The sequence below is a fragment of the Acanthochromis polyacanthus genome, chromosome 12, assembly GCF_021347895.1.
Source record: "Acanthochromis polyacanthus isolate Apoly-LR-REF ecotype Palm Island chromosome 12, KAUST_Apoly_ChrSc, whole genome shotgun sequence".
Taxonomy (NCBI): Eukaryota; Metazoa; Chordata; class Actinopteri; family Pomacentridae; genus Acanthochromis; species Acanthochromis polyacanthus.
Window position 1 is genome coordinate 23833505 of NC_067124.1, and position 24114 is coordinate 23857618.

Genomic DNA, 24114 nt, shown 5'->3' on the forward strand with positions numbered 1-24114 from the left:
GAGGATCCCGGCGCATCATGGAGACGGCTTGGAAAACTTTTCTGGTGTACGTGCCACTGAAAGGCTTTACTTCGACATCTTGTAATCTCTCCAGAGTATGGCAATGTCGCTCAGCCTTGTTGACAATTTTTAATAGTGGTCAATCATAGTATTGCGCAAATAATCCCGTGTCCTTGTGTAGAGAGGAAAAAGTTTAGTGATGTTGCGGTTCCTGATGAAGTGTAAACTGAGTTACAAATCAAATCCAGAGTCTATGACTTGAGCGTGTTCAAACGTCTGAAAGTTTCTTTAAAGATCTTCAAAAAAAAATCACCATGAGAAGTCAGCTTTTGGAGGGCACCAGGATTTATTTGTCGTTAAAAATCCAGGAGTAATTCTTAGCGGTTCTTCTAAGCAAGAAGAACTGAAGATACTGGTCTGTGCACTCGTCTTTTATGCTATGAGCGTTGGTCATTTCCCCATGCCTATAGGGCGTATGATAGGAGTGACAGTTTTGACACCACTAAACCTTTCTTAATCTATTGGTCAGATCTTGTCACCACATATCATGTGTCATCGTCAGATTAAATTTCACCGTGGGCATGCGCATTAGGTTATCATTAGGTCATGTTTCACAGAGAATATGCCCAAACATGTTCAGTTTTTTAAATCCACATCTTACCTCTCTTATTTTGTGATAGATTTCATGCATACCATACTTGTGTGTTTATTATGATTCCAATATACGTTAAAAGTTAAAATCCCTTGAGTACACATCATTACGCACTGGACACTCCACATTTCATCTCCTAGAAAGCATACAACTTTACTGCAAAGATATAAGTTGTACTTTGTGATCTCCTTTCAGTCCTTCCTCCTTACACACTTTCTAGGCCTTCTTCTCCCTCACACACTCATCATAATCAAAACAATGATGGTTTTTAGAATATCCGACATTCAGTACTTGACACTTATACTGCTTATCAATAGCATCTACCAGGATTACATCATCATTCCCTTTCAGCACATCGTACTCAAAGAACATTACACTACACTACTTGCTGGGCTAGTTGGTGAGCTCACACTTTTTACCTGTTATCCATGTACTGTGCCCTTCATTCCCCTTTGATTGTACACAATTTTGTTGTCACATAATTCATTGCAAACATATTTGTACTAGTAACGCCTGTCTCCTGACTGTCTGGGAATCATAACAAATGCACTCTTACTTGTATATTTGTAGTAGCATTATTAAGACATAATCAGACTCCCCTGCAGACACCCACATGGGCAGCTGTGTACACCATGGACCCACATTTATTGCTATTATACTACTTTTCTAGTTCTGGAGTCCACTAGGGTGACTCCATTGCAAAGGTGTGCAGTAGCTTGTATCTACATGTTCTGCACATGCATACCATTGCAGAGCATTTGAATTATTTCACAATTTAGGGCTGCACTCATGGATGCACAAAATAAAACACTGGCCTTACTCTCAGAGCACCACTCTGTCAAGATTAATTTGACTGAGGCTCACCAAAGTTAAACTGCAACCTAAACAAATTGGGAACCACCCCACAGGATCACGTGACGATGCCACCTACAAACTGTCACCCACTTGCATGCTGCTAGGCCACAGTTCACAAGGAAGTTTGTTAAAACCGATTCTTTTTCTTGCAGTTTCAATATTTGGACAAAGACTGCGCTAATTGTGGGGTTTTGTGTGCCCCTTCAAAGGTCAGTGGTTTTCTGTAGCTCTTACCAGCTGTCCTGCTGTGTGTTCTCCTGTTACAGGTTTGCTGTCTGTGCATCTTTAGGGGTTCGTTCGCTGTTGGGGTTTTCTGTCCGCAAACAGGGAAAATGAAAATATGATGTATATGCATTAATCGGTGAATATTTTGGCATTTCTTTTTCCTTAAATATAGCACATATTTTGGCCATTTCACTGCATTTTGAGGATTTTTATGACAAATATCTCAATCAAGAGCCAAACTATGAACAAGGAAAGGTTCTCAGAAAAAAAGCATAGGTATACATATACATTTTGTCATTCAAGAAGAATGACCAAAATGCTGTTTTTTTTGTCATCTTTCCACATAAAAGAGAGAAAATGTTGTAACATCACTTAAGGGAAAGACAATCATGATATAGCAGCTATACAGAGGAAGTTAAGTATAATTTCTGGTAATTTCCCCTTGGAATCCAAACATGGGATCAGTGTTGTTCACACAAAAAAGAAATCCGAGCCACTTAAGTTCCCTGTGGCGGAGGTGAAATGCTGCTGACGCTTCAAATCTTCAGCAGGAGTAAAATGATGCGGCAATTATCTAATCCAGTTTGTTTATGCCTTAAACCCAGAGAGACAGGAATAAGCTCCGAAATAAAGCCCAGAGAGGAGACGTCTGCTCCTCCTTGTCTAAATCCAAACTCCACTTTTATGATATTCAGTCCAAACTGCTGCTGCAGCCTCAGAAACAGTTTGATTGTCTAAGTATTGTTGTTTGATGTTTTTAACAGCTGGGTGTGAGCAGCTACGCTTTGTGGTTCCTCACATCAGTGCTGGTTTACTGGACACAAGCGTTAGGGAGGGAAGAAGTTACTGATGAGGAAAAAATTTGATCTGGGAAAGTGTTTAAAAGACATAAATACGAAACACAAACCAGACAGTAAAGGAGAACGACGGTAAAAAGAGAGTGAGGTAAACAAGGAAAACCAGGGTAAACAATGTGTTTTATATGAGAAGAATAAAACCAAATACTGGGAGAGAAATTAACCTGAATGTGCACTGGATGTAACTGCTATGCTTTTGTTGCAGTTCCACTGTCTGGACATTAGTGGTAGTGGAGCAGCTTTGTCATTTCTGCACTGCTTTGCATTTTTTTGTCTGTGTTTTCCAAGTTTAGTATGAAAATTGTATTTAATCAAATAATGTCACAAAGATCAAAATTGACTTTTCAAAGGAGAAAGTACAGCAGAAGAAGTGAGAACAGTAAGAAAACACGTCACGCGGACGGTTAGACAGAAGCACATACAAGTAGCATCAGAAACAATCAGAAACATCCACAAAACTCCCAAATTAACACTTTAAATTCAGCCCAGGTGTATTATTTAATACACATAGGAATGATGATGATCCTTGTATTAATATGGCAGCAATTTTTGTGGCTGCTTTACTCATTTTCATTGTCATACACAGCTGCTGTCTTATCTATTTTGTAGCAATACCTCTTGAACATAATAAGCTGGGAAGACACTGTACAAATGAATCTAGATTTTAAAAGCAAATTGAGCTTGACTAAGTTTGTAATCAGTACGAATTTCTACCAGATCTTTTTTTGCCATACAACATGTAGTTTGGGGTCACTGTGTCCGATGAATTACCTGCATGATCAACAATCTGGTGGTCAGAGAGTCAGTTCCATGTGTGGCAGGCTGGATTGGTGGGAGGTAGTGAGATTGTTTTGATATGACTAGAGCAGTATTTTACATTTTGTGCAGTCTAAACTGTCTCAAGAGTCTTTCTGTAATATAAAACTGAACTTTGCTGCAGTGCAGACACATCTGACAGTCCATATCTGTCAGAAATCTAAACTTCCACACTTAAATCCTGCTCCTGGTAGAATTGCACAAGCTAACACTGATTTTCTCTCCAATTGCTGCTATTGTTGAGGTTGTTGTCATCTTAACTGAGTATAATTTCTTGAAACTGATGAAGGCTGAACAAAAACTTCCAGTAAAACTCAAAGTCCTTCTATGGCCATTGACTACAACCTTAAAAACTCATCTCTATATGTCCAAGTTACATGTTTACAAGTTTCTTCCACAAAAATCATCTGCCTCCTCTTAACATGGCCTACACCTAACGCTACACGGCTGATTCCTTTAAAATGCAAAGATCTATGAAGTCTTTCTCCACCTGCTGCATCCTGAGCACACCAGCTCCCCTACGACTCTGCTCTAAAACTGTCAAACATCTGTAAAAGTTGTTATATTGGAGTAATTCAGCTGTACAAGTTCAAACCAAAAACCGATTTTGAAGAATAATGATACAAAAAGTCTACTTACAATTTGACAAGATTGGCTCCTTATATTTGTTTTGTATGAAATCCAGGAAGTCTCATTCCGTGTTTTTGAAGCGGTCATCCCTAAACTGCAGTTTCGAGGTGAAAATGCTCAACTGTGGAGACGACTGCTTGTTTCACTCACAGTGTGTCTTCTAGCATTTAAACAAACACCATAAACAGGTTAACAAGGTAAATAATTTCATTTTGTGTCCAGGACAGAACTAGCCATGACTAGTTAACAATTTCTGAGTGGAGCAAGAGCCAATAGGAGGAATAGGAGGAAATAAAACATTTCGGAAATTTATCTTGAGTAAGATTCTTTTGAGACATGTTATTTCTGTTAATTCAATAAATTTAATTTGACAATATTTCATTGTTGCTACCCAAAAATGGTAGTTCTGTAACACACTAAGAGTGTATGCATTCATCCCTCCATCCAGAGATGTTTATTATTCTAAACCAATATCAGAAACAAATTCCAAACTGTTTGTGCGCCTTAGATGCAGGGGACTTTTTTTCAGGGCTGGAAATATGGTCAAAGATCTAAAGTTGGAACCTCTTGTGGACAAAGGGGGTAAAGTTCCCAAGTTCTTGAAAAAAAAAAGTTCCAGACTTCCAGGAAAAGTTCCTGTGGGTGGAGAAGGGGCTAAAAGAGCGGTGAAAGAGGAAAGAAAATAACAAAGAGAGGCTGGTAATTTTGTGAGGGTTGATAGATGGAGGGATGGAGGGGTGGGAAAGAGGATAAAATGGCGAGAGAGGGGAAGCAAAGAGTGAAAGTTAAAAGAGACGATGAAAGAAGATAATAGACACCATAAGAAAGAGATTGAGAAGGAGTTAGTGAAAGAGGAAATGGAAATCCAAACTGAACAAAGAAGAAATCAGTAAGGAGTGAGAGACAGGCAGAAAGAGCAAGAGAGGAAAAAGACACCATCAGACAGAATATTGGGAGAGAGGGATATGAACAGAAGAAATTCATGAAACAGTTTGAAGGTGACAGAGGGGATAAATAGAACTGAAGAAAAACACAAAGACAGTTTGAGTGTTTTTGGAAGGAGAGATGTAATAGCAGATATGAGCTGAGAGAGTGAAAAGAAAATATTTGACTAAATGAGAAAGAGAAACAAAAGTTGAGAGCGAGTTTTTGCGGCAGTGTAACTCTATCTGTGGGGCTCCTACATGTACACACTGAGAGCGACTGCCAAATTAAACAGTGGCAGTTCTGCTATAGCACCAATCTGTAGCTGATCTCGCCTGCAGAGTCCCAGAAGAAAGGAAAAGAAAAAACAAAAAAAGCAATCACTTCAAAAGGTGTCAGACTGAACCCTGTTCATCAACTTGACAAGTGTTGGGTTGGTTTTTACTCTTTGTCCGCAGCTCTCTGGGGAAACAATTTAAGAATCGTGCTGCATTTGAGAGATGGTGGAGAGTCGGAAATTCAAACTTTTTGGGGAAGTGAAAAGGTCTTTTATGTCAGAATTCCAACAAGGAAAGTTAGAAAAGGTGTTGCAGCTTTTTTTTGTGTGTAAACGGCATATTGCATTAAGCGCAGCAAGGAACTAGAAATCTAAATACGTGAACACACCTCAGCTAAAGGTGCAGTTTTTGACAGATAGTGATGCTATGAAGCAATACTTTTTCTGTGTAGCCTGTTGAAATGTGTGACAGGCCAACTATGATCTCTGTTCTTGACTTTGTCTCCATTTTGCAGGAATTCTCATCAGTTTTTCTTTGTATATAAATCTGCTAGACAGACAGGTCCCTTTCCAACTAAATAAATTGAAAACAATAATGATTGTTAAATACAGAGCAAACAAATTCAAAATCACAGCTTATTAGTATCTCAGACATGTCACATGCTCAAAACGTCACATCTGTACTGTACATCTGTCAGGTGCTATTTTAAGAATCCTCATGTCTCACTAAACAAAAGTTTTGGCGTTGGTAAATACATCCAAAATTAAATCAGTCAAAGTTAATATACAACAGACTACAGAGGTGATATATTGTACGAACTTGACGTGTCATTTTTACTCATTACTTACAATGAACTCTCAAAATATGACAAAGTCTAAATCTCTGCAATTCAACTAACTTTCAGTCACGCGTCTTGTTGTTGAGTCAGCATCTAAACCAATCAGCTCTTAGATCAGTCATGAAACCAGCGTCTCCCATCATGCCCTGAGGCCACACGGTCACTGGAGAACATCTGGCTCCAAAAACCGCAGCCGTCTTGGCATCATGATGTTATCGTCGCCAACGCTGGTGTGACGTCAGACCAAGTCGGGATCAAGTTGGACAGAAATCTAATGGACATGCTGTGATTGCTGGTGATGGGTTCTGCGCGGGTCTGGGTCATCCTGAACGAAACTATTATCAGTTAAATGGACCTGATATCGCCCCTGTGACGCCCATTGTTTTATGTAGGTGGGTTTGTCATACATCAAGAAAAGTACTAATTGTAATTGATTTTAACCGAAAAATTGGTTTGGAATCTAAATTTTTTTCCAGTAATATCTAGATGATCAGAACAGGAATCCTACCAACATTGGTGTTACTAGCAGGCCTGCACGAAAACCTCGAAAACAAACAGACAGAATGGAGAAAATGTGAATTGCCTGGTCATCCAAAGAAACATTTAGCATCAATATAGACATCCACATGGAAAAGCAAACTGTGTACACAACTTGTTAAGGAGCTGGTGAAAACTATAACCTACTATTTAAGTGTGGAACTGACGCTGCAGCTGAAATGTGTTGATTTGCTGGAGAACATTTGGGTCCGTGGATCCAAAACAGACCTGGCGGTGATCAAGAACCAAACCGCATTATACTTGAACAGCACCATGCAGCAGACAGTAAGAAAGTAAGCAGTTTACTGGTGAACATAGAAGACAACTTAGCAGCTAGAGAGTCATACAGTTCCTTACGAAAAGCTGGTAGAGACCAAAATAAGTTAATAGAGAACAGTCAGTAATGTAATTCCATTCATCGAGTGGACACAAACCAATGTGGAATGACTGCTGGATACTTAAATAGAAAGCTGTTTGCTGACATCTTCGCTCTATCACCTTCATACAGCTTTATGACAGATGTAGTGTTTACAGCTTGTTTCAGCAGCCAGTACTATTGCAATTAATACTTTCTGTAGTTTTAAATTAATTGTTTTATACCAAAAGCTAAGTCTGTCTCAGAAAACTTGGGTGACACTTCTCATAATTTTGACATACCTACAGCCTCACCTTCAGCGCAGAAAGAAGATGACAAAATAGTAGAACTCTGAGGGAAAACTGACATCTGACGTCTTCTGGTAAAAGTCGGCAGGATATTTGTCTTGTAGCTGTAAAAATAACACAATAACACACACAAGCAGAAAGTGGCATTCAAGGAAAATACGTTTTGTTTTTTGTTTTTTTACAAACAACAATACAGCACTAACAAACAGCTTTGATTACTTACAGTAATTACTTTTATTACTAAATATTTCATAAATATTTCATTCTCTTCTACAGACTGCACACTAATGACAAAGTTGCCAGTTATTTTGAAGTGCAGAAAGTCTCCTTTTGGAATGGATAGTGGCTATAAAAGCAGACTCAGAACAGGAGTCTGGTAAACCTGAACCACTAATACAACGGTTACAAAACCTATTCTATATTACAAACATTCAAGGTATCCTGAAACAGTAACACATAGTACCTTATGTCCAATGGGAACCTCTAGAACATCACAGGTTCTTCTAACTATCCCTCTTGGCAAAGATGACCTGATGCTGGTTCAAATTTATCAGTTTTCATCTCTGCTCCAGATATTTACATTATTAAAAAAAAACTAAAAAAACAGAAAGAAATACAGCTAAACTAGATCAGGTTTTTGATCAAATTGAGCACTGAGCTAAGACCAGCACTGCACACAGGCATCCGTTTCACAATACAAGCTAAAAATAAGCTTCCCAGTGGACAGAGGAGCTGAAGATGGACATACAGACATGGTGCTTGAACTGGATTCATTGTGTAGAGCAGCTGGGATTGCTGTCGGTTAAGCTGGCACAGCATCTATGGCTGAAGTCGAGGAACTTCAATTCTGGTAGAAATACAGCTCAAAGCTATGAAACTTACTATGCGTCTGTGTGTGTGTGTGTGTGTGTGTGTGTGTGTGTGTGTGTGTGTGTGTGTGTGTCCAAAGCCTGTCATACAATCCAATATTTCAAGATTGGGTTAGAAAAATGTCAATCACGGATGTATTCCTGACTAGAATTTGCCTTAAGTTAAAGCAAACAGGAATTATTTCATCTCCATAATAGCTTTTTCCGTGTGTGTGTGTGTGTGTGTGTGTGTGTGTGTGCGTGTGCGTGTGTGTGTGTTTAGTTCATTAAATGGGCACATTCCATCCCCTTTCTTTTCAAAGTTTGATGTTGCACATACAGTACTGTAAATCTGATCATTACAAGAAGCCACTACACACATCCACATTGTAAAACGGAACAGTAAATTCTGTAAATCTAAATCTGTAATTAAAAAATTCTACAAAGATCCTCCAAAACTTGTATGACAGAATTGGTGGACTCCCATATATGTATATTTTTAGATATTTTTCCTCACTTCCCCATCTCTATAGCCAAATATGCAGGCAATTTTGGTTTAAAAGCCCAGGTTTTTGAGATATCTGTCTCCACCTTACAGGAGAAGAAGAAAATTGCATTTGAAAAACTCAGAAGCAACTTGTCTTTCTTTAAACTTTTAAACCACATGAGCCACACAAGCTGCTGTCATAAGTTTACACTGGAACCTCTTCCTCCATTTCTGGAAAGACTCGATGCTGTTAAATTTGTGAAGAAACCAGTCAAGTGCTTGTCAGATACAAACCCGTCTCCCCACACCTTTCCGATGTCTCCTACACCTGAACATGTCTGTAGCATTCTGAAGCCAGTCATCCAACATTCACATCCACTTTACGGATACTAACAGATGAAGTAAGAAAACATGCTTCATTGCTTCAATTTGAGTAACCTGATGATTTAACATCCTTTAGTACAGTGTGCAGTTTGTTGTAAATCCTTTATTTGCTGCTGAAAGACTGTGTTTTTTCTCTAGCAGGGTTAATGCGCATCTTGTGAAAATCGTGCCACATGGAGCCGCTCTAACCAGCGTCCACTTTATAAAGTTCTTGAAGATGAGCAGAGAAGGCTCCAGTGTTAAACAGCAGACTCCTGATTGCCACCGTGATTTTTCCAGAAACACCCTGCTGGTTTCCATCATACCGCAGTCTCAGGTTGGACCCCGCAGCAGCAACTATGCCATCAACCACCGCATGTCCTTGAGTGTCCCAGATTTAAAAAAAAAAAAGTCTCTCTGGAGGAGGTCGGAGGGGGTGGTGGCGGCGGCAGCGACGGCGGTGGTGGCGGCGGCTGTAGGATGTGGCCTTGAGTTACCCGGAAGCAGCGGGGTGGCTGAGCGCGCCGTGCCATTTTATTCTTAGCGGACAGGCGGGGGAGGCTCCGGCGAGGCCTGGTGCCACGCGAGGGGGCGAGAGGGCGTGTCTGACGTCACATCCAGAAGTGTGCGTGGGCGGGGGGTGGTTTGAGGCCCGACTGGGATTCAGGGAGGTGCAGGGCTGCGGGTTCAACTGCTGCTGAGGCAAGACGAAGAAGACAAGGAGGAAGGAGAGAGTCAGCGGAATGGCCGAGGAGGAGGAGGAGGAGGAGGAGGAGGAGGAGGAGGAGATGGCCTTCATCCTCGCTCTCCACGGGCTCAAACCTCACCACAGTCGCTCAGCGCACACCAACACTACTGGATGTGGTGTGGTTCAGCAGAAGCAGTGTGTGTCTATGCGTGTGTGAGGATCAGCTATTACCAGGCGATGTAAATACGCGTCTGGGAGGAAATTGCTTTTCTACTGAGATTATGTGACCTTGACTGAGTGTATTTACATATAAATACATATTTGGACTGCATATGTGAATGTCTCCTGCGTCGTGTCGCATTACGTAGCCTCGTATATGTTTACATGTACACTGTATATAAATATGAGAAAATGTATATGTTTGAGTCCCTGGATGTGCGTCGGTATGTGATGTTTCGACATGTATCTTGTTTTGTTTATCTATGTGTCTGCATGCATATCGCGTGAGCTTATTGCACTGCTCCTGTTAGCCCTCTGCAGCTTCTGGCTCTTTCTTCTTCTCTTTCACTTTTACGGAGGACTTTCTCGACACTTTCTTGTCCCCTGACTCCTTGCTGGTCTCCTTCCCTTCCTTCTCTTTGTCCTTCTCCTTTTTCTCCTTCTTTTCCTTAGAGGAAGAGGATTCCTTCTTGGACTCCTTCTTTGCCTCCTCTTTGGGCTCTTTGGCCTCTTTGCTTGAGTCCTTTTTTGACTCCTTTTTTTCCTTGGATGACTCTTTCTTCTCCTTTTTCACCTCCTTGACGGGCTCCTCACCACGTCCTCCTTCTTCTTTTACGGTCGCCTCTGAGGGCTCCCTGGACAGCTCTTTCTTTTCTGAGAAGAGAGATAAAAAGAACATTAATATCCAACTTTTTTTACATGTCATGGAATCCTTGTATTTATTATGTAAATTTATTTATTTATTAATTTATTCTGGGTTGCTTAGCTTTATCCACAATGAAAAGTGTATTTTTGAATGTGAAAAATCCACATTGTGTGTACAAGAAAACAATGCAATTTTAGTTTAAGCTGCATTACACTTATAGAACTAGGAAATGGTGCAGAACAGACTCAAAATACGAGACAGAAATAGCAGCAATTGCACTATTTTTGGATAATTAGGAGTCAAAGTACAGTACATCTACTTTAAACAGGCTAAATTTACAAAAACGCATCTGTAGTTTTATGCCTTCTGGCCACAAAACTTAAGTGGATAAATCTGAAAATGCCAGTTTGGTGTTGTAGTGCGCATGAGGAACACCAGGCTTCTAAAAAACGATGACGTAAGCTTGTCCAGGCACAGTGTGAAGCTGCGCCAGTAAAGTTATGAAAAGTCAAGAATAAATTTATGTTATTACCAAATTTTCCCTGTGATCTCTCATTTTAAATAGCAATTTAGCTGAATACACAGAGTAGCCATTGTCTCCGCCCCGGATTGATGTTGATTTTGTCAGATGACGTTGTGGCTGTAAAATAAAGATCTGACCACTGCAGCAGCTTCAGAATGAGTTCTGGCTATTTACAGGCTGCTATTAAATCACTACTTCATAATTGTTCTGCTGTCTAACAACATAAATAGAAAAATATGGAAATGAGGCGACTACATTGGGAATTTGGCTGTTTTAAAACATAGCACTGGTAATCACAGAGAGCAACTGCTGCACTGTGTGTAGGTTTAAGAAGCTGACAGGTGGACTAAGTGACTTCGAGTCCCACTCTTTAGCAGATGTGATGCACAGTTTTGTTGTTTGCCAGCTGGAAAGAGAATAAAGAAGAAACGATTTTGCCTTTTTCTTACTGTTTAGGTATTTCAGCATTGACAGTTTTTGGCAGGCTGAGGGACAATCTGGCAAAGACAGCTAGGCAATGTTCAAAATGATAATGAGTCTTAAAGGGCTTTCTTAAAGTACGACTTCAGACGTCAGATTGTAAGTCGCTTCATCAGGAGGATTGACTGATGTTTGCACAATCAGCTGTGCTTTGTTCTTTAACAGACTGACATAAACACACCGTATCTCTCAGGGGTCTTTAATATGAAGACAAACTGAGCGACAACAGCACCTGTTGCATGACAAAGGACCCCCACTTAACTAAAGTTACCCTCCACTCCTGCCAAACTCACACACACACTCTGCAGCCCCGCCTCCTGCAGATTGGATTGGCTCTCTGATAAGATGATAACAGGACTGTTGTCTGCCAACAATGAGACGCACTTCTTATCTCCATGTGAACGGAGAGGGTTTACAGACTGGAGACTGCAGCCTGGTATCTCACTGGGTTCGTAAGTGTGTGCGGAGACTGCAGTGCAAAGAAGCGCCTCTGGAAGTGTCTGCGTGTGTCTACGTGTGTGGATGTATCTGTCGTTGCATGTACGTGGTGGAGACTGCAGGCTGCTGCCGAAAAGTGCCTGCGTGTTCACAGACTCCAGAGAGAAGCTCTAATCAGACAGCTCATCGTCTAGGGCTTAAGAGAGAGAGCCTCGGGTAGAGTGTGTGTGGTAGGCGAGTGCCGTAAACTGTCTTTCATGGTGGAAGCTGCTGAAAAAGGCAGATTGCGTAGGTTTTATAATAAAGCTTGGATACATTCTGAGAAACTCATTGTGCATCATTACAATACAGTGACGATTGGACATGCAGCTTAAAACAACCGCATTTTAAGAGAAAGTTAAGAAAAAATAAATGATACAACTAGGCTCAATCACTGTTATCAGTATTTTCATTTGCTGGATATTACTTCTGTCATTTTTCAAGTGCACAAAGAATTCAGCATCACTTCATTTCACTTTATTTTAGCTAAACCTGTTCACATGAAAAGGAAAGTGAAAGCAATCATAGACGATGATTGCAAATCAGTTGTACGCAGGTTAAATTCTCAGTCGGCCGTTGCAGTACTTTATGATTCGCTGTTTAATATGTGCTAACTGAGAAGCTTCATTAAACCACTTGTGCTTTTCCGCCTGCAGCCACTCGTCTCCCCACCCAAACAGAGGCAAATTGACTCCAAATAACCTCATCACCACAAAATTTCAACCATAAACACAGGCAGAAGTTGTAAACGTGCACATACGTACAGACATGTGCAACACGAGGGCACAAACTCACTCTTACACAAACACGCACTAAATGACCTGCGCACGAAGATAAGCAAAGTGAGAACAAAAAATTTGAGAGCACAAACACAGAAATAACTGACCACATGTTGTTTGTTCAAATTGACACTTTTGACATGCAAATTGTTCCCCTCCTTGTCTCACCTCAGAACTTTTACAGTCCGGCATGAAAGAAAAGTTGGATGAGGGTGTGTCTGTATCCAAGCAGCGAGCAACAAAGAAACAAATGCTAGAAAGAAAGTGTGTGTGACTGTAACTGCATATATGCAACATGTCTGTGTCTTGGAGTGAAACCACAACAATATGTGGGAATCTGAGTTTTTATGTTGTGTCTTATTGACCGTGTCATTAGCGTGTGTGTGGGTTAATCCCGTAGCAACAGTCTAATCCACACTGGATGCTAACTGTCTGGTTACCAATACACACACAACCCCCCAGTCCACACATCACTCCATGGCAGCTGAGCCAACAGATACCAGGAGTATGTGTGTGTGTTCTTAAATCTAATATGCACGTATTTTGTGTATTGTGTGCAGCACCAGCTTTAACATCCACTCTTTTGTCTAGTATAGCTGGTAAATTGAAAAACCGAGTTAAAGTTTAACAGTGTACATTGTTGGACTACATTTTTGTACTTTCTTGAACTCATTTTAGTTTCACAAGAATCATCAGTGCAGTTAAATGCAGACTGATTCATGTGGGCTGGCTCTGGTCTTTTATTGGTTTGTAGATGTCAACCTGGCCATGCGGTTTTCCTCTAATCTAATGGATATGATGACTGAAGCCATTATGTGTTGTTTAAGGGCTACATTCTACAAAGGTCATCTCTGGAAAACTGATTTAATAAAATCATTTTCAACATTTGAGGGTAAAAGTTCATCACCATCTATGGAAAAAGCAGCTGACGAAACTATTTCACACACAAAAAGAAGGAAAAAAAATCAATATTAGCTTTTCAAAAATCAATAGTAGAGGACTTGTTGTACCGGTCTGAATGCTGAGATGCATCACTGTGATAAATAAAGGGCTGCGAAAAGGAAGAAAAATCAGCACAAGTGGTTTGACCAAAAGTGTGAACAAGAGTTGAACCTGAAACTGATCCTGGTAGTGGTCAGGTTTGACACCTGGGTCAAACTCCTCAATTTGGTGTCAGAGTCCAAAATTTAACCTGATACTGTCCGTTTAGATTAACACTGATGGCAAATCAGATGACTTAGGCTGCCAACACACTCTGCTCTGATGGTAGATAAACAATCAGCATTTCAGCCTTGGGTCAAACCCTGATCTGCTGAGTGTCAAAGGTCAGCGGTCCTCACCTCTTTGGCTTGTTTTTACGGCGCTAATACAACATAAATGTGACCTATAACAATGTGGGCTTCACTCTATGGGTTTTTATGATAAAACAACAACTTTGCAAGACCTTAGCCTGAAGTTTGAAGTGTCATATCATCTACTGTGTTCAATGAAGATTCTTAAATGGTCGATATCTAACCATGCAGATGGTTCTAGTTTTGTTTGTCAGAGTTTTGAAATGTTTTGTCATTTTCTGGTGACACAGTCACCACATACTAAATTCCAAATTTTCAGTAACGTCAGTCTGTTTGGGTGGAGGCAGGAATCTTGGATTCCTCATTCGGGAGAATGAACCAAAACTATGCATAGCACGAAAAAAGTGAGAAAATATTCTTTGTGCAAGCCAATTCATTAACCTCTCTCCTTCTTATGATGCTGTAAAGCAGCAGTTCATTGTGGCTTACTGTAGGAGTAGACTACACCAGTCCAGGACATCTTGTTTACAGATCACTGAAATAGAAAAAAGTAAAAGAACACTTTTGTGTTTCTCTAAAAACAGTGAAACTCCGGTGTTTGCAAAACATGCAACAAGCAGATTCTGACATTTTTTTCACACAAGTATAACACCGAAGTAGAGTGTATTAAATAGGAAATATTACAGTTAAAAACTAAACACATCTGTGCTTTGGTTGACAATGTAAGATCAAAGCTGCTTCCACATGAACTCGAACATCTTTTGCATTTTTGTGCAGTACTTATTTGTTGCTCATCAGTCGTCATATGTGTCAATACTGATGAACCTGCTATAAGCAAGTAATAGCCAATATATCGCAGCTGTTTTTTTGTGTGGTACTTTTGTGGTGCTGAATGGACAGCTCCCATAAAGATGACTTTACATGTATCTTCTAATCTGCTGCATTATTCTTTGCTATTGTTATTGCAGTACTTCTCATTGCCACGGTACTTTATTCATCAAACGCTGATTATAGAAGTTTTAGTGTTCCCCCTTTTGGTTGTCTCTAACTGCCCTTCAGTCACATTCTGTGTGGTGGTTGAATGACCTTCATTGTTACTTGTACATCCTTTAAAGTGCACTTTGATTTCACTGATGTCAGTGTTTTTGTAGCCAAGTTTCTCAGCTGTTTCACAGAGAAGCAGCTCTGACTAGAATGTTGATGAAATGGAAGTCATAGTGAAGATAAGGTCTGACGAGAATGACAGAGGCTACTCTCATGCAGGACCTTGAATCTATGCAGCACAAGACAAGCTGAATGATCTGATCTGTGAAAAATTTCCATGTGCTTGTATGTCAAGTCCATTTTCCACTCTGCCTGGGAAACCATCGTCCCCTCCTAGGTTTTCATTTTTACTCTCCAAGCAGGAAAACTGTGTGAGAGCCGTGTCCTCGAGGGAGCGGTAGCAACGAGTCCATAAACATTGACATTGTAAAACAAGATGGCAGCTTCCCTCCTGTATGGAAATCTAAAGGGGTCAGGTCACATCTTGTCAGTCTGCTACTTCAACAAACTAACAAAGTGGAAGTCTGTAGACTAAACAGAGCAGAGGCCGGTGCTCGACATCACTCTGAGCTGCCGGGATCGAAGTGACGTTAAGCCCTTTTCGCATGGGACAGGAGCTACCTGGAAACGCTTTTCACCTGGATTACGGCAGCCATTTTCATCCCGTGTGAATCTGCTGGAGACGTGTCTGGATGGGGTCTGTTTGACAGGAAAGCGTAGGTACTGTAGTTCCTTACGCTGCACATCATTGGGTACAGTGAATTATCCTTTGGGGAATAAATCTATTATAATATTGTTCTCCCAAATTACTGAGGAGGTGTTTCATTTTAAGGAACATGCTTCTCAGCAAGAAAAAAATTGGGAAATCACCCCACTTATGCAGAGGCTGGCTTCCCTAATGACATGATTGCCGTTGTGTGGTTTGTTAGTAGGTCCTATGTAGCTGAGGTATTTGGCTGTGCGTCTCCTCCAACCTTAGTTTGGGTTTCCATGTTTCCATATTCATTTCAGAATGTTTCAATTTGAACAAAGATGGTTTATTAGTCCATTGTGGTAACTTCACCTCAGCTGCATGATTATTTTCTGACACAGAATCAGTTTTTGTGTATATGCATTACTCAGATTTAGGTTTGTGGTTGCCAGTTCAAATCCCATGGTAAACTGCGGATGGGAAAAGTGAATGAGTAACATTCAGTGAACACCCAGCTGCTGCAGGGAAGCAGCTCGGTGGTACTGGGCACCTCTCAGTGTGCCTGCGAGAGGACGGAAAAAGAGAAGGAGTGAACTTTCTGGAAATATGAAGGCTGAATTTCTCAAAATTCTTGTGCTGCTTTGATCTTGGACATATTTCTCCTTGAAAAACAACTCGAATTTCAAAAGAACTTCAGTGTATTCATCAAAGTCAGACAAAACATGTGTACCTCACAAATTATTCATATCCAGTTGTGTTTTTTCCCCTGTCAAATACCAAACACACAACAAATAACTTAACATTGCCTCACAGAGAGAATATTTCTGGGTTTGAATACTACTTCTCTGCACAGTTGTGTTGTTTTGCGACAGCTTATGCAGCTTGTACTTGTTGCGTTTCATTAAAAACTGTTGCTGCAAGACAAGGGTCAACACTGCAGGAATTTTAGTTGTGAATGACCAGCAGACTTTCATTGGAGTAGACCTAAGTATACTCTGTATATTTTTATTTCTGAATTGATCAGTTTGGATACATGCAATATATATGACACACTGCATAACTTGTACTCTTCTTACTTGATGAAAACATGACTTCCTTTGCTAAAACCAGTGTACCCTGCCTCGGAACAACAGCATATTAAAGCTCTTCGTCTTCCACCAGAGTTTAGAGGGCAACACTTGTTTGTTCCTCGTGGAACAAAAACAAAAACCACAGCAACAAAAGTCGGCGTATCGATAAGATGTGGAGATCGATACTATCTGCGCCTCGTTCAAAGCCCGTATTTTCTGCCTGGATTCACGTGTTAGCGACGGATCACGGCGCTGCATTCATCTGCAGGCAGCCGTAGTCAAAATAGAGGAGGCCGCACAGATCGCCCGCATCAAGACCCCCGTCAGCATGTAGGACACCGCTGCTGAAAGCTGCTGATTTACAGAATCTACTCTGCACACTGTGTGTATGAAACAGGAGGAGAATATGCCAAGGATTGACTGATTGGATCTGTGGTCTAGTGTGTGTCTGAGAGTGTGCACTTTTGAGAGTGTGTGCTTACTCAGATCACTTGTGCCTTTGTGTGTGCGAGTGTGTGTGTTTGTGCGGTCCAGACGAAGTAGTTGGACAGGACACAACACTATTATGTTAAGTCTAAAAACAAAGCTTTGTGGTCGACAGCGTGGGAAATGACTGAGTGTGTGATGGAGAGAGGAACACACACACACACACACACACACACACACACACAAGACAGAAAAAAGACGGAACAGTATATTTTAAAAAAAAACAGGAAAGGACAGATTCAAACATTGTTGCTTCTCACTGCATTAACTGATCTGCACAGGGACACACTATTTAAACACAGGATAAGTTGATTTATAGTGTCCTTTCCTATTATGGTATAAGTCATATGTCACAATATATGAAAGCATAATAAGTGCTTATCTGTATTATGTAGTGCACCTGTATGTATCTGTATTCACTTACAAATGTTTGCGACTTTAATTTCTGCATTTGCTGTGGGCAGCACGGTTTTATTTTCTAATCTCTTTCCACTGATTTTCCACTGGAGAGGCCACTAACACTTTCTCTATATACGTGAAAGACAAGTTGTAAGGAACAATTCTGCAAGATGGAAAGGTATGAAACAACAGACTGATGGTGGGGGAAGACAATGGTTCAACAAAAAGAATCACAAAAATGAAAGCATTTTCTAAAACATTATTGAATGATGCAAAAGAATACAGAGAATGTGTGTAAGAGAAAAAGAGCCTGAGAAAGAGCTTGACAGTGGCTGGACAGCCAGCATTTAATACTATTCTTGGTGTGGAATGTGCTGTTGAAGCACAACAGGCCTGTCCATTGCAGGGTGTATGTGTGTGTTTGCAGACCACTGACAGCTCAGCTAAGACCGAGCCCTGCGCTACACCTCCCATGGAGTGCTACATACACACAAACTGCCCAGATATGTATGTGCAAATGAGCACCGAGGCACGTACACACTCTAACACACACTGGTTATTACTGCAGCCTGCATCTTACAGTGATGATGTGGAGTATCTTTGCCAACAGTGAAAATGTTCGAAAGTTTCTCATACGAAGAAAAGTCTGGAGAGCATTTTACTCAATGTGGATGCAGTGGGGAACCTATTTTCAAAACATGAATCCCCTTAAATCATTATTAAGCATAGCAAGGACTAGTTTTCAAATTTTAAATAACTAAATCTGACAGTTTAACTGTTTTTCTTCTGAAGGAGCAGTAAAAATGCAGTTCTGAGAAGGAGAATGATTGATGTTTTAATCTATGGTTACAAACTGTAAATATGAAAAGTGGCATAGATAAAAACTGATAAAGAAAATGCATTTTACATGGTCATTAAATATCCATCCCACAAGATGAAAGAGCAGGTGTAACCCCCTGACTTGTTCCAATACTGGATATTCTCTTTCTGGAAAGGGAAGAAGACAGAAGAAAAAGACAGATACATCTTTGTGTTGAGATCAATACCAAGACAACAGGCAAGTTTAAGTTTCTAAGTTAATGCTTCACTATACTTCAACAAAATTGCTGGTCAGACGACCTGACAGTGCCTGAAACTCAATGCACCCGCAACTTTCCAACATCAAAAGTGGGGCAAATATTTATTTTCCAATAATGACATTTAGAGAAGTACCTAGCGGGGTGTGAAGGTGTGTAAAGCAGGCAAACTTCAGGAAACAGGAGGGGGGGATGGAGAGGTGGAAGTGGAAAAAAGAAAGAACCCCTCAAAGGTCCATGCAGAAACTGTAAATTAAGGAAGAGAGACAGAGAGGAGAGGAAGATGGCAATTCGTGTTTTTAAATGTGACAATAAAAGAAAGAAAAGAAATGAGAGACAAAGATTCAAAGAGTGAGAGAGGTTGACTGAGACCACTGCTTGCTCTCTCTCTCTCTCTGGGTGTGGTATTGTGGGTGGGTTCATTCCCGTGGTCGGCCAAGATATTTTCTCTCTGCTCAGCTACGCCCTGCTACTAACCAGTACACACACACACACACACACACACACACACACACACACACACACACACACACACATATAATGTACAGAAAAATATACAGTGGCCAGTCCGACGAACCAACATTTTGGCCTGATACAAAAGGACATGAAGTTTTCCAGGTCTGGTGGTGACATAAAATCTCTCCCTCGCTGTCTCTCACAAACACACACTGATACACACCACCATACACAAATACACACATGCACGCCTCCGTCAACTTCCTTGGCATTCTCTGCGCTCTGCCTAAATACAGCCGCCCACATCAGAGAGGACATTTACAACACTGGGTGAGTTACACACACACAAAAAGACACACACACACACACACACACACACACACACACACACACACACACACACACACACACACACACACACACACACGTAAATTCAATTTTACTCCACTATAGGCAAACCTTACATGAAAATATGTGACATCCTATACACACATGCACAATGACAATTTGCAGATACACATAATGTATGTTGTTCCTACAATGCAGGATGCTAAATCTAGTGTGTGTGTATGTGTGTGTTTAGCTGGCTTCTGTTTTGTGGTCTGCCCGTTGTTCTGCTCTGAGACACAACAGTAAGTCCCGAAGAGTGTTTTAACACTCCTCTGCCATGGCAACACACACATATATATACACACAGTACTAAGATTTAGCCACTAAAATAAAGTAGGGATGGTTTCAAAAATATTGTCACTAATAGTTTTTATGTATCAATTACCACAGTATGAAGTGCAAGAAAAACAAATCAAATGAACATTTGTAATATTTAGTGTGATCACTGATTGCAGCAACTATTCTACTCTTGCATATAGGTTTTCAGGTTGGTTGATGCCACAGGTACGGACCCGTACCCGTAGCATCTGTACTAGAGGTACGGACGTGTTAAGGTCACTGAAGAGCTGGCGATGGTTAACTACTATTTGCTGCACATTACAGGCAGTTTATATGAATGACTTTGACGGCGAACATTGTATAATTTAACCAAAAATACACCGTTTCCTCTCACACTTTAGACATTGCAGTTTTTACGCTTTTAGACGCCGTGTATAAATTGTTTGAAGTCCAGTTCCTATTAATTAGTTTACCGTGTTCAGTGGTGGAAGCGGCTGACGAACTCCATTGCAAATGTTCCCATTTAATTTCGGACGCTAATTTACAAGATAAAATTAAGGATGTCGAATATGAAACAAACACTCGTGAATGGTGAGGAGCAGCTCTTTAATTCGGCATGAATTTAAAAAACCCACAAACTCGATTTACTGTGATATTGTGGGATTTGTTTGTGGTGATGTAACTTAGCCATTCAACAGAGTCCGCTAACATTAAAGTGACTGTGACAGGGTCTGTGTTGACAGACGTAGAAAATACGTCAGGGTTTTGTTTAGGTTGTTAATATGTAATAGTCTGTCGCTACTTTTGAAGGTAAAAAAATACTTGTAGTTTGCTGGCTGTTAGTTCCGCCATTTGTTTTGTTTGCTGTTTGTGCTTTATTAGAACAGGGTCACGTGAATAAAAAGTTTTGCTATTTTTAATAGTAGTGCTGATTTCAACCCCCAAATCGCTGTCCGTGAAAAAGTCAGATAATGATATTTATAAGACATTATGCATGATAGAAAAGAGAACAGCAGATGACTGACATGACAGGCTCGGCACGCAGATTCACCTCGAATCACGGAAGCGCCTTCATCACTCGGATTACCAAGCCGGCTCATTAATATTTATGTTCGTCGGATTACCAGCCAATCACAAAGCGCGTTCATCAGCCGGCTCATTAATATTCATATACGTCTCATTAATATTTATGATAAGGGAAAGTGCCGTATCCGTAGCCTGTGGCCTACGGATACGGGTCCGTATCTGTAGACACTACCTTTCAGGTTACTTGTTGAGTAAGTTGTTCCAAGCATCTCTGATAATGTGACCCATTTCTGTGGATTTAGGTTGTCTCAATATCTAAAGAAAGATGCTGAAATCTGGAGGCCATACCATCTGCTGCAGGACTACTTGTTCCCAAATATCTCCCCAATGGTTTCGATAAAAATCAAAACACCTGAAGTGCCTCAAACTCCCGCAGTTCTCTACATAAAGTCGCAGAACAGTCTGACAAACATGACTGTCTGGTTTTACAGAAACCCCTCTGTACCACACACCCATCAAATATGCCCATTATGCTTTTGTTAAAAATAAATTAACCTGTCTCTGTGTGTGTTTGAATACGGCTTGATTTTCATCCTGGTTTAAGTCTCTCTCTATTTCCCACACTCACACATGTTCACACTGTGAACACAGTGGGAGAATGAAACGTGAGCCCTCTCGCTGCCTGTTGAACCCAGTAAAATAGAAATAATATGTTGCGGTCAGAAATTTTCAATTATGTAACCAGAATCTTGCAGTTTTTAGTTTTTAAATAGCTAATGTGTCTGTTAGTCTTTCTCTTAAAGGACCCTTGAGCGAGATGGTATACGGTGAAAAAAGCTGCTGCATAGGTGTCTTAGTGAATGAATGGTTTATACATTTACCACAGAGGAGCACTGTTCTCACACTATTGGCTATTGTAACATTTAACCACTGTACTACTTATATGAAGCTAAACATAAAACTTGTGCATAATGGAACATTTGAAACATAATTATATGATCATTAAATTCCCTTTAGACATTCCCTCAACCATTCGCCTTCATGCAAAACTCTAAAAACTTTGGCTTCAGTTGGTCTTAAACAGCATCACTGTCTCCCTGTTTTCTGCTGTCAGACAATCTCTGTAAGTTTGTTCTAATGGCAAAGATTATTAATGTTACGAATTCTAAAATGATCATGAGTATTAAAGACCCTCTCCAGTTGTTCATTTAACCCTTAAAAACTCACCCACGTGTATCAAAGTCACATATTTAGAACCTTTCCATTGAAATAATCCCTTCCTAGTTTAATGGTTTAGAATGAACTCAACACCATTGCCTTTTCTAGATTGTGCAGATCTACAAACTCGCCCTTTCTCATTCACGGCAGCGGAGACCCAGCAGCTGACCTATGAATCTGCTCTAACACAATACTCAACGTTACACAATGGCAAGCTGAAAATATTAGAGTGACATATTTTTGATCTGGAATCTAATTTTGATACAGACTAATGATACAGCGAGTCCCACCCCAGGAGTTGACAGAATTGGTCCCTTTTGTCACGTATGAAAACATGGAATGCTGAATCCATGTTTTTGAAACTGTTATTGGTACACTATTGCTCCATTGTGAAAATGCTAAAACACTGGCAGTGTCTGCTTACTTCACTCCCTATTCATCCTTAAACATTTCAAAAAGGATAATATTGATTTGTTAACAAGGGAAAACAACAACAAAAACTTAATTATTACTAGAGAGGGTCTTTAAGATTTTCTTTTATTGCCCAGTGGGACAATTTCTAATTTTGAGAAAGAACTGTATATTACTTGAGAAATAATGCATATACATGAGATTACTGGCAGTGACTAGTGCTGAGCAGATATCTCCCTGTTAGTAAATATGGTTTAATTAAACCTTTATTATTAACACTGGGGATGGAGCTTTGGTAAAAAAATATTGTATCTTTTATCATCTGACTGTACACACCACATTGCCATGGTGGCTGTTAGTATCTCATATATTGCGTCTAAGGAGGTGAATTTAATTTTATTACCTCGGTCAGTTGATTTGTTGGTCTGTACTGTAGCCATTAAGCTCCCTTATATTTGTTAATTCAACTTCTCAGGTGCTGAATTTACTGCTTATCCTGCCAATGCCCTCACTGTAACTCTCTCCTGGATGACAGCATCAGTGAAACTCCCACCGTGTGCAATATAAATGGAAAGAGCAGAGCAAGCACGGCCGTGACCTTGGCTGTCCCTGCAGCCAAATTATAAAAATATTAGCAGATATTTTCAGACCTTTTCATATTTCAGGGCGCTGGGTGTTTTCCTTGCCGCTCATGCAGAGCGGAGGGAGGAAGGGGCAACACCCTGGTTGGCTAGCCACAGACGGAGCACCCCGCTGGGGGAAACCGTGCACACAGACACCCCCTTTCCCAACCTTCAAACCAAGCTGAAAGATCCCTGAGGATCTGAGGGACACCACAGTGTATATACAGGTAGACTTTACAACATGTACACAAAACCACTTAAGTGCCTATAAATTTAACGCTGCAAGGAGTCTGTCTCACACACATACACACACAACAAAATGCAGTTACAGGAAAGCATTGTGCTCACCACGCATGCGATCAAAGCAGGCAAATTATGAGAGTCTGCAATCACATATGTGACCATGAAATAAATTTTAAACATGAGAAATTTATTCTTGACCCAGGAAACAGAAAAAGATCAAACAATATCAACGTAGGGTCAATGCAGTAACTATGTTGGAACTTTGAGTCACTCCACATGATCCTCATCAGTACATGGAAATGCTACGTTTAGAGCTAATAAACAGCTATCAGTCTCAGCTCTAAAGCCAACATGGAAGTCCTGAAAGTGCTCAGAAAAAAGTACATTTGCTGATAAACATTGTGCAATAAGAATGAACAATTTAATACTGTGTCAAAACAATACAAATTTTAGTACAAATACTGAAATTCAATTCAGTTCAATTCAATTTTTTATTTGTATAGTGCCGATTACAGGTCAAATTGTCTCAAGACGCTTTACAGGACCCATGTGCCTGTGTGAGAGAAATGATGCTTTGCTCTGCAGACTAAATATGTTTTACTACAAGGAACCCATGTCTTCGTGA

General features: G+C 40.4%; 2 protein-coding genes across 3 annotated transcripts in view; both read right to left on the reverse strand.

The window, feature by feature from the left end:
* bmper (BMP binding endothelial regulator) overlaps positions 1-1957 on the reverse strand; it is a 42983-nt gene extending 41026 nt beyond the window's left edge. Inside the window, exon 1 of the mRNA XM_051956348.1 lies at positions 1742-1957. The gene's annotated coding sequence lies outside the window, so the exon portion shown is untranslated. The remainder of the gene's footprint in view (positions 1-1741) is intronic.
* A 5459-nt stretch (positions 1958-7416) lies between these two features.
* The window catches only part of bbs9 (Bardet-Biedl syndrome 9), a 197066-nt gene continuing 180368 nt past the window's right edge, over positions 7417-24114 (reverse strand). For both annotated transcript variants that reach the window (XM_022206924.2, XM_051956346.1), the window contains one exon: positions 7417-10534. In XM_022206924.2, the coding sequence (XP_022062616.2) occupies positions 10188-10534 (347 nt within the window). In that variant the 3' untranslated portion in view covers positions 7417-10187. The remainder of the gene's footprint in view (positions 10535-24114) is intronic.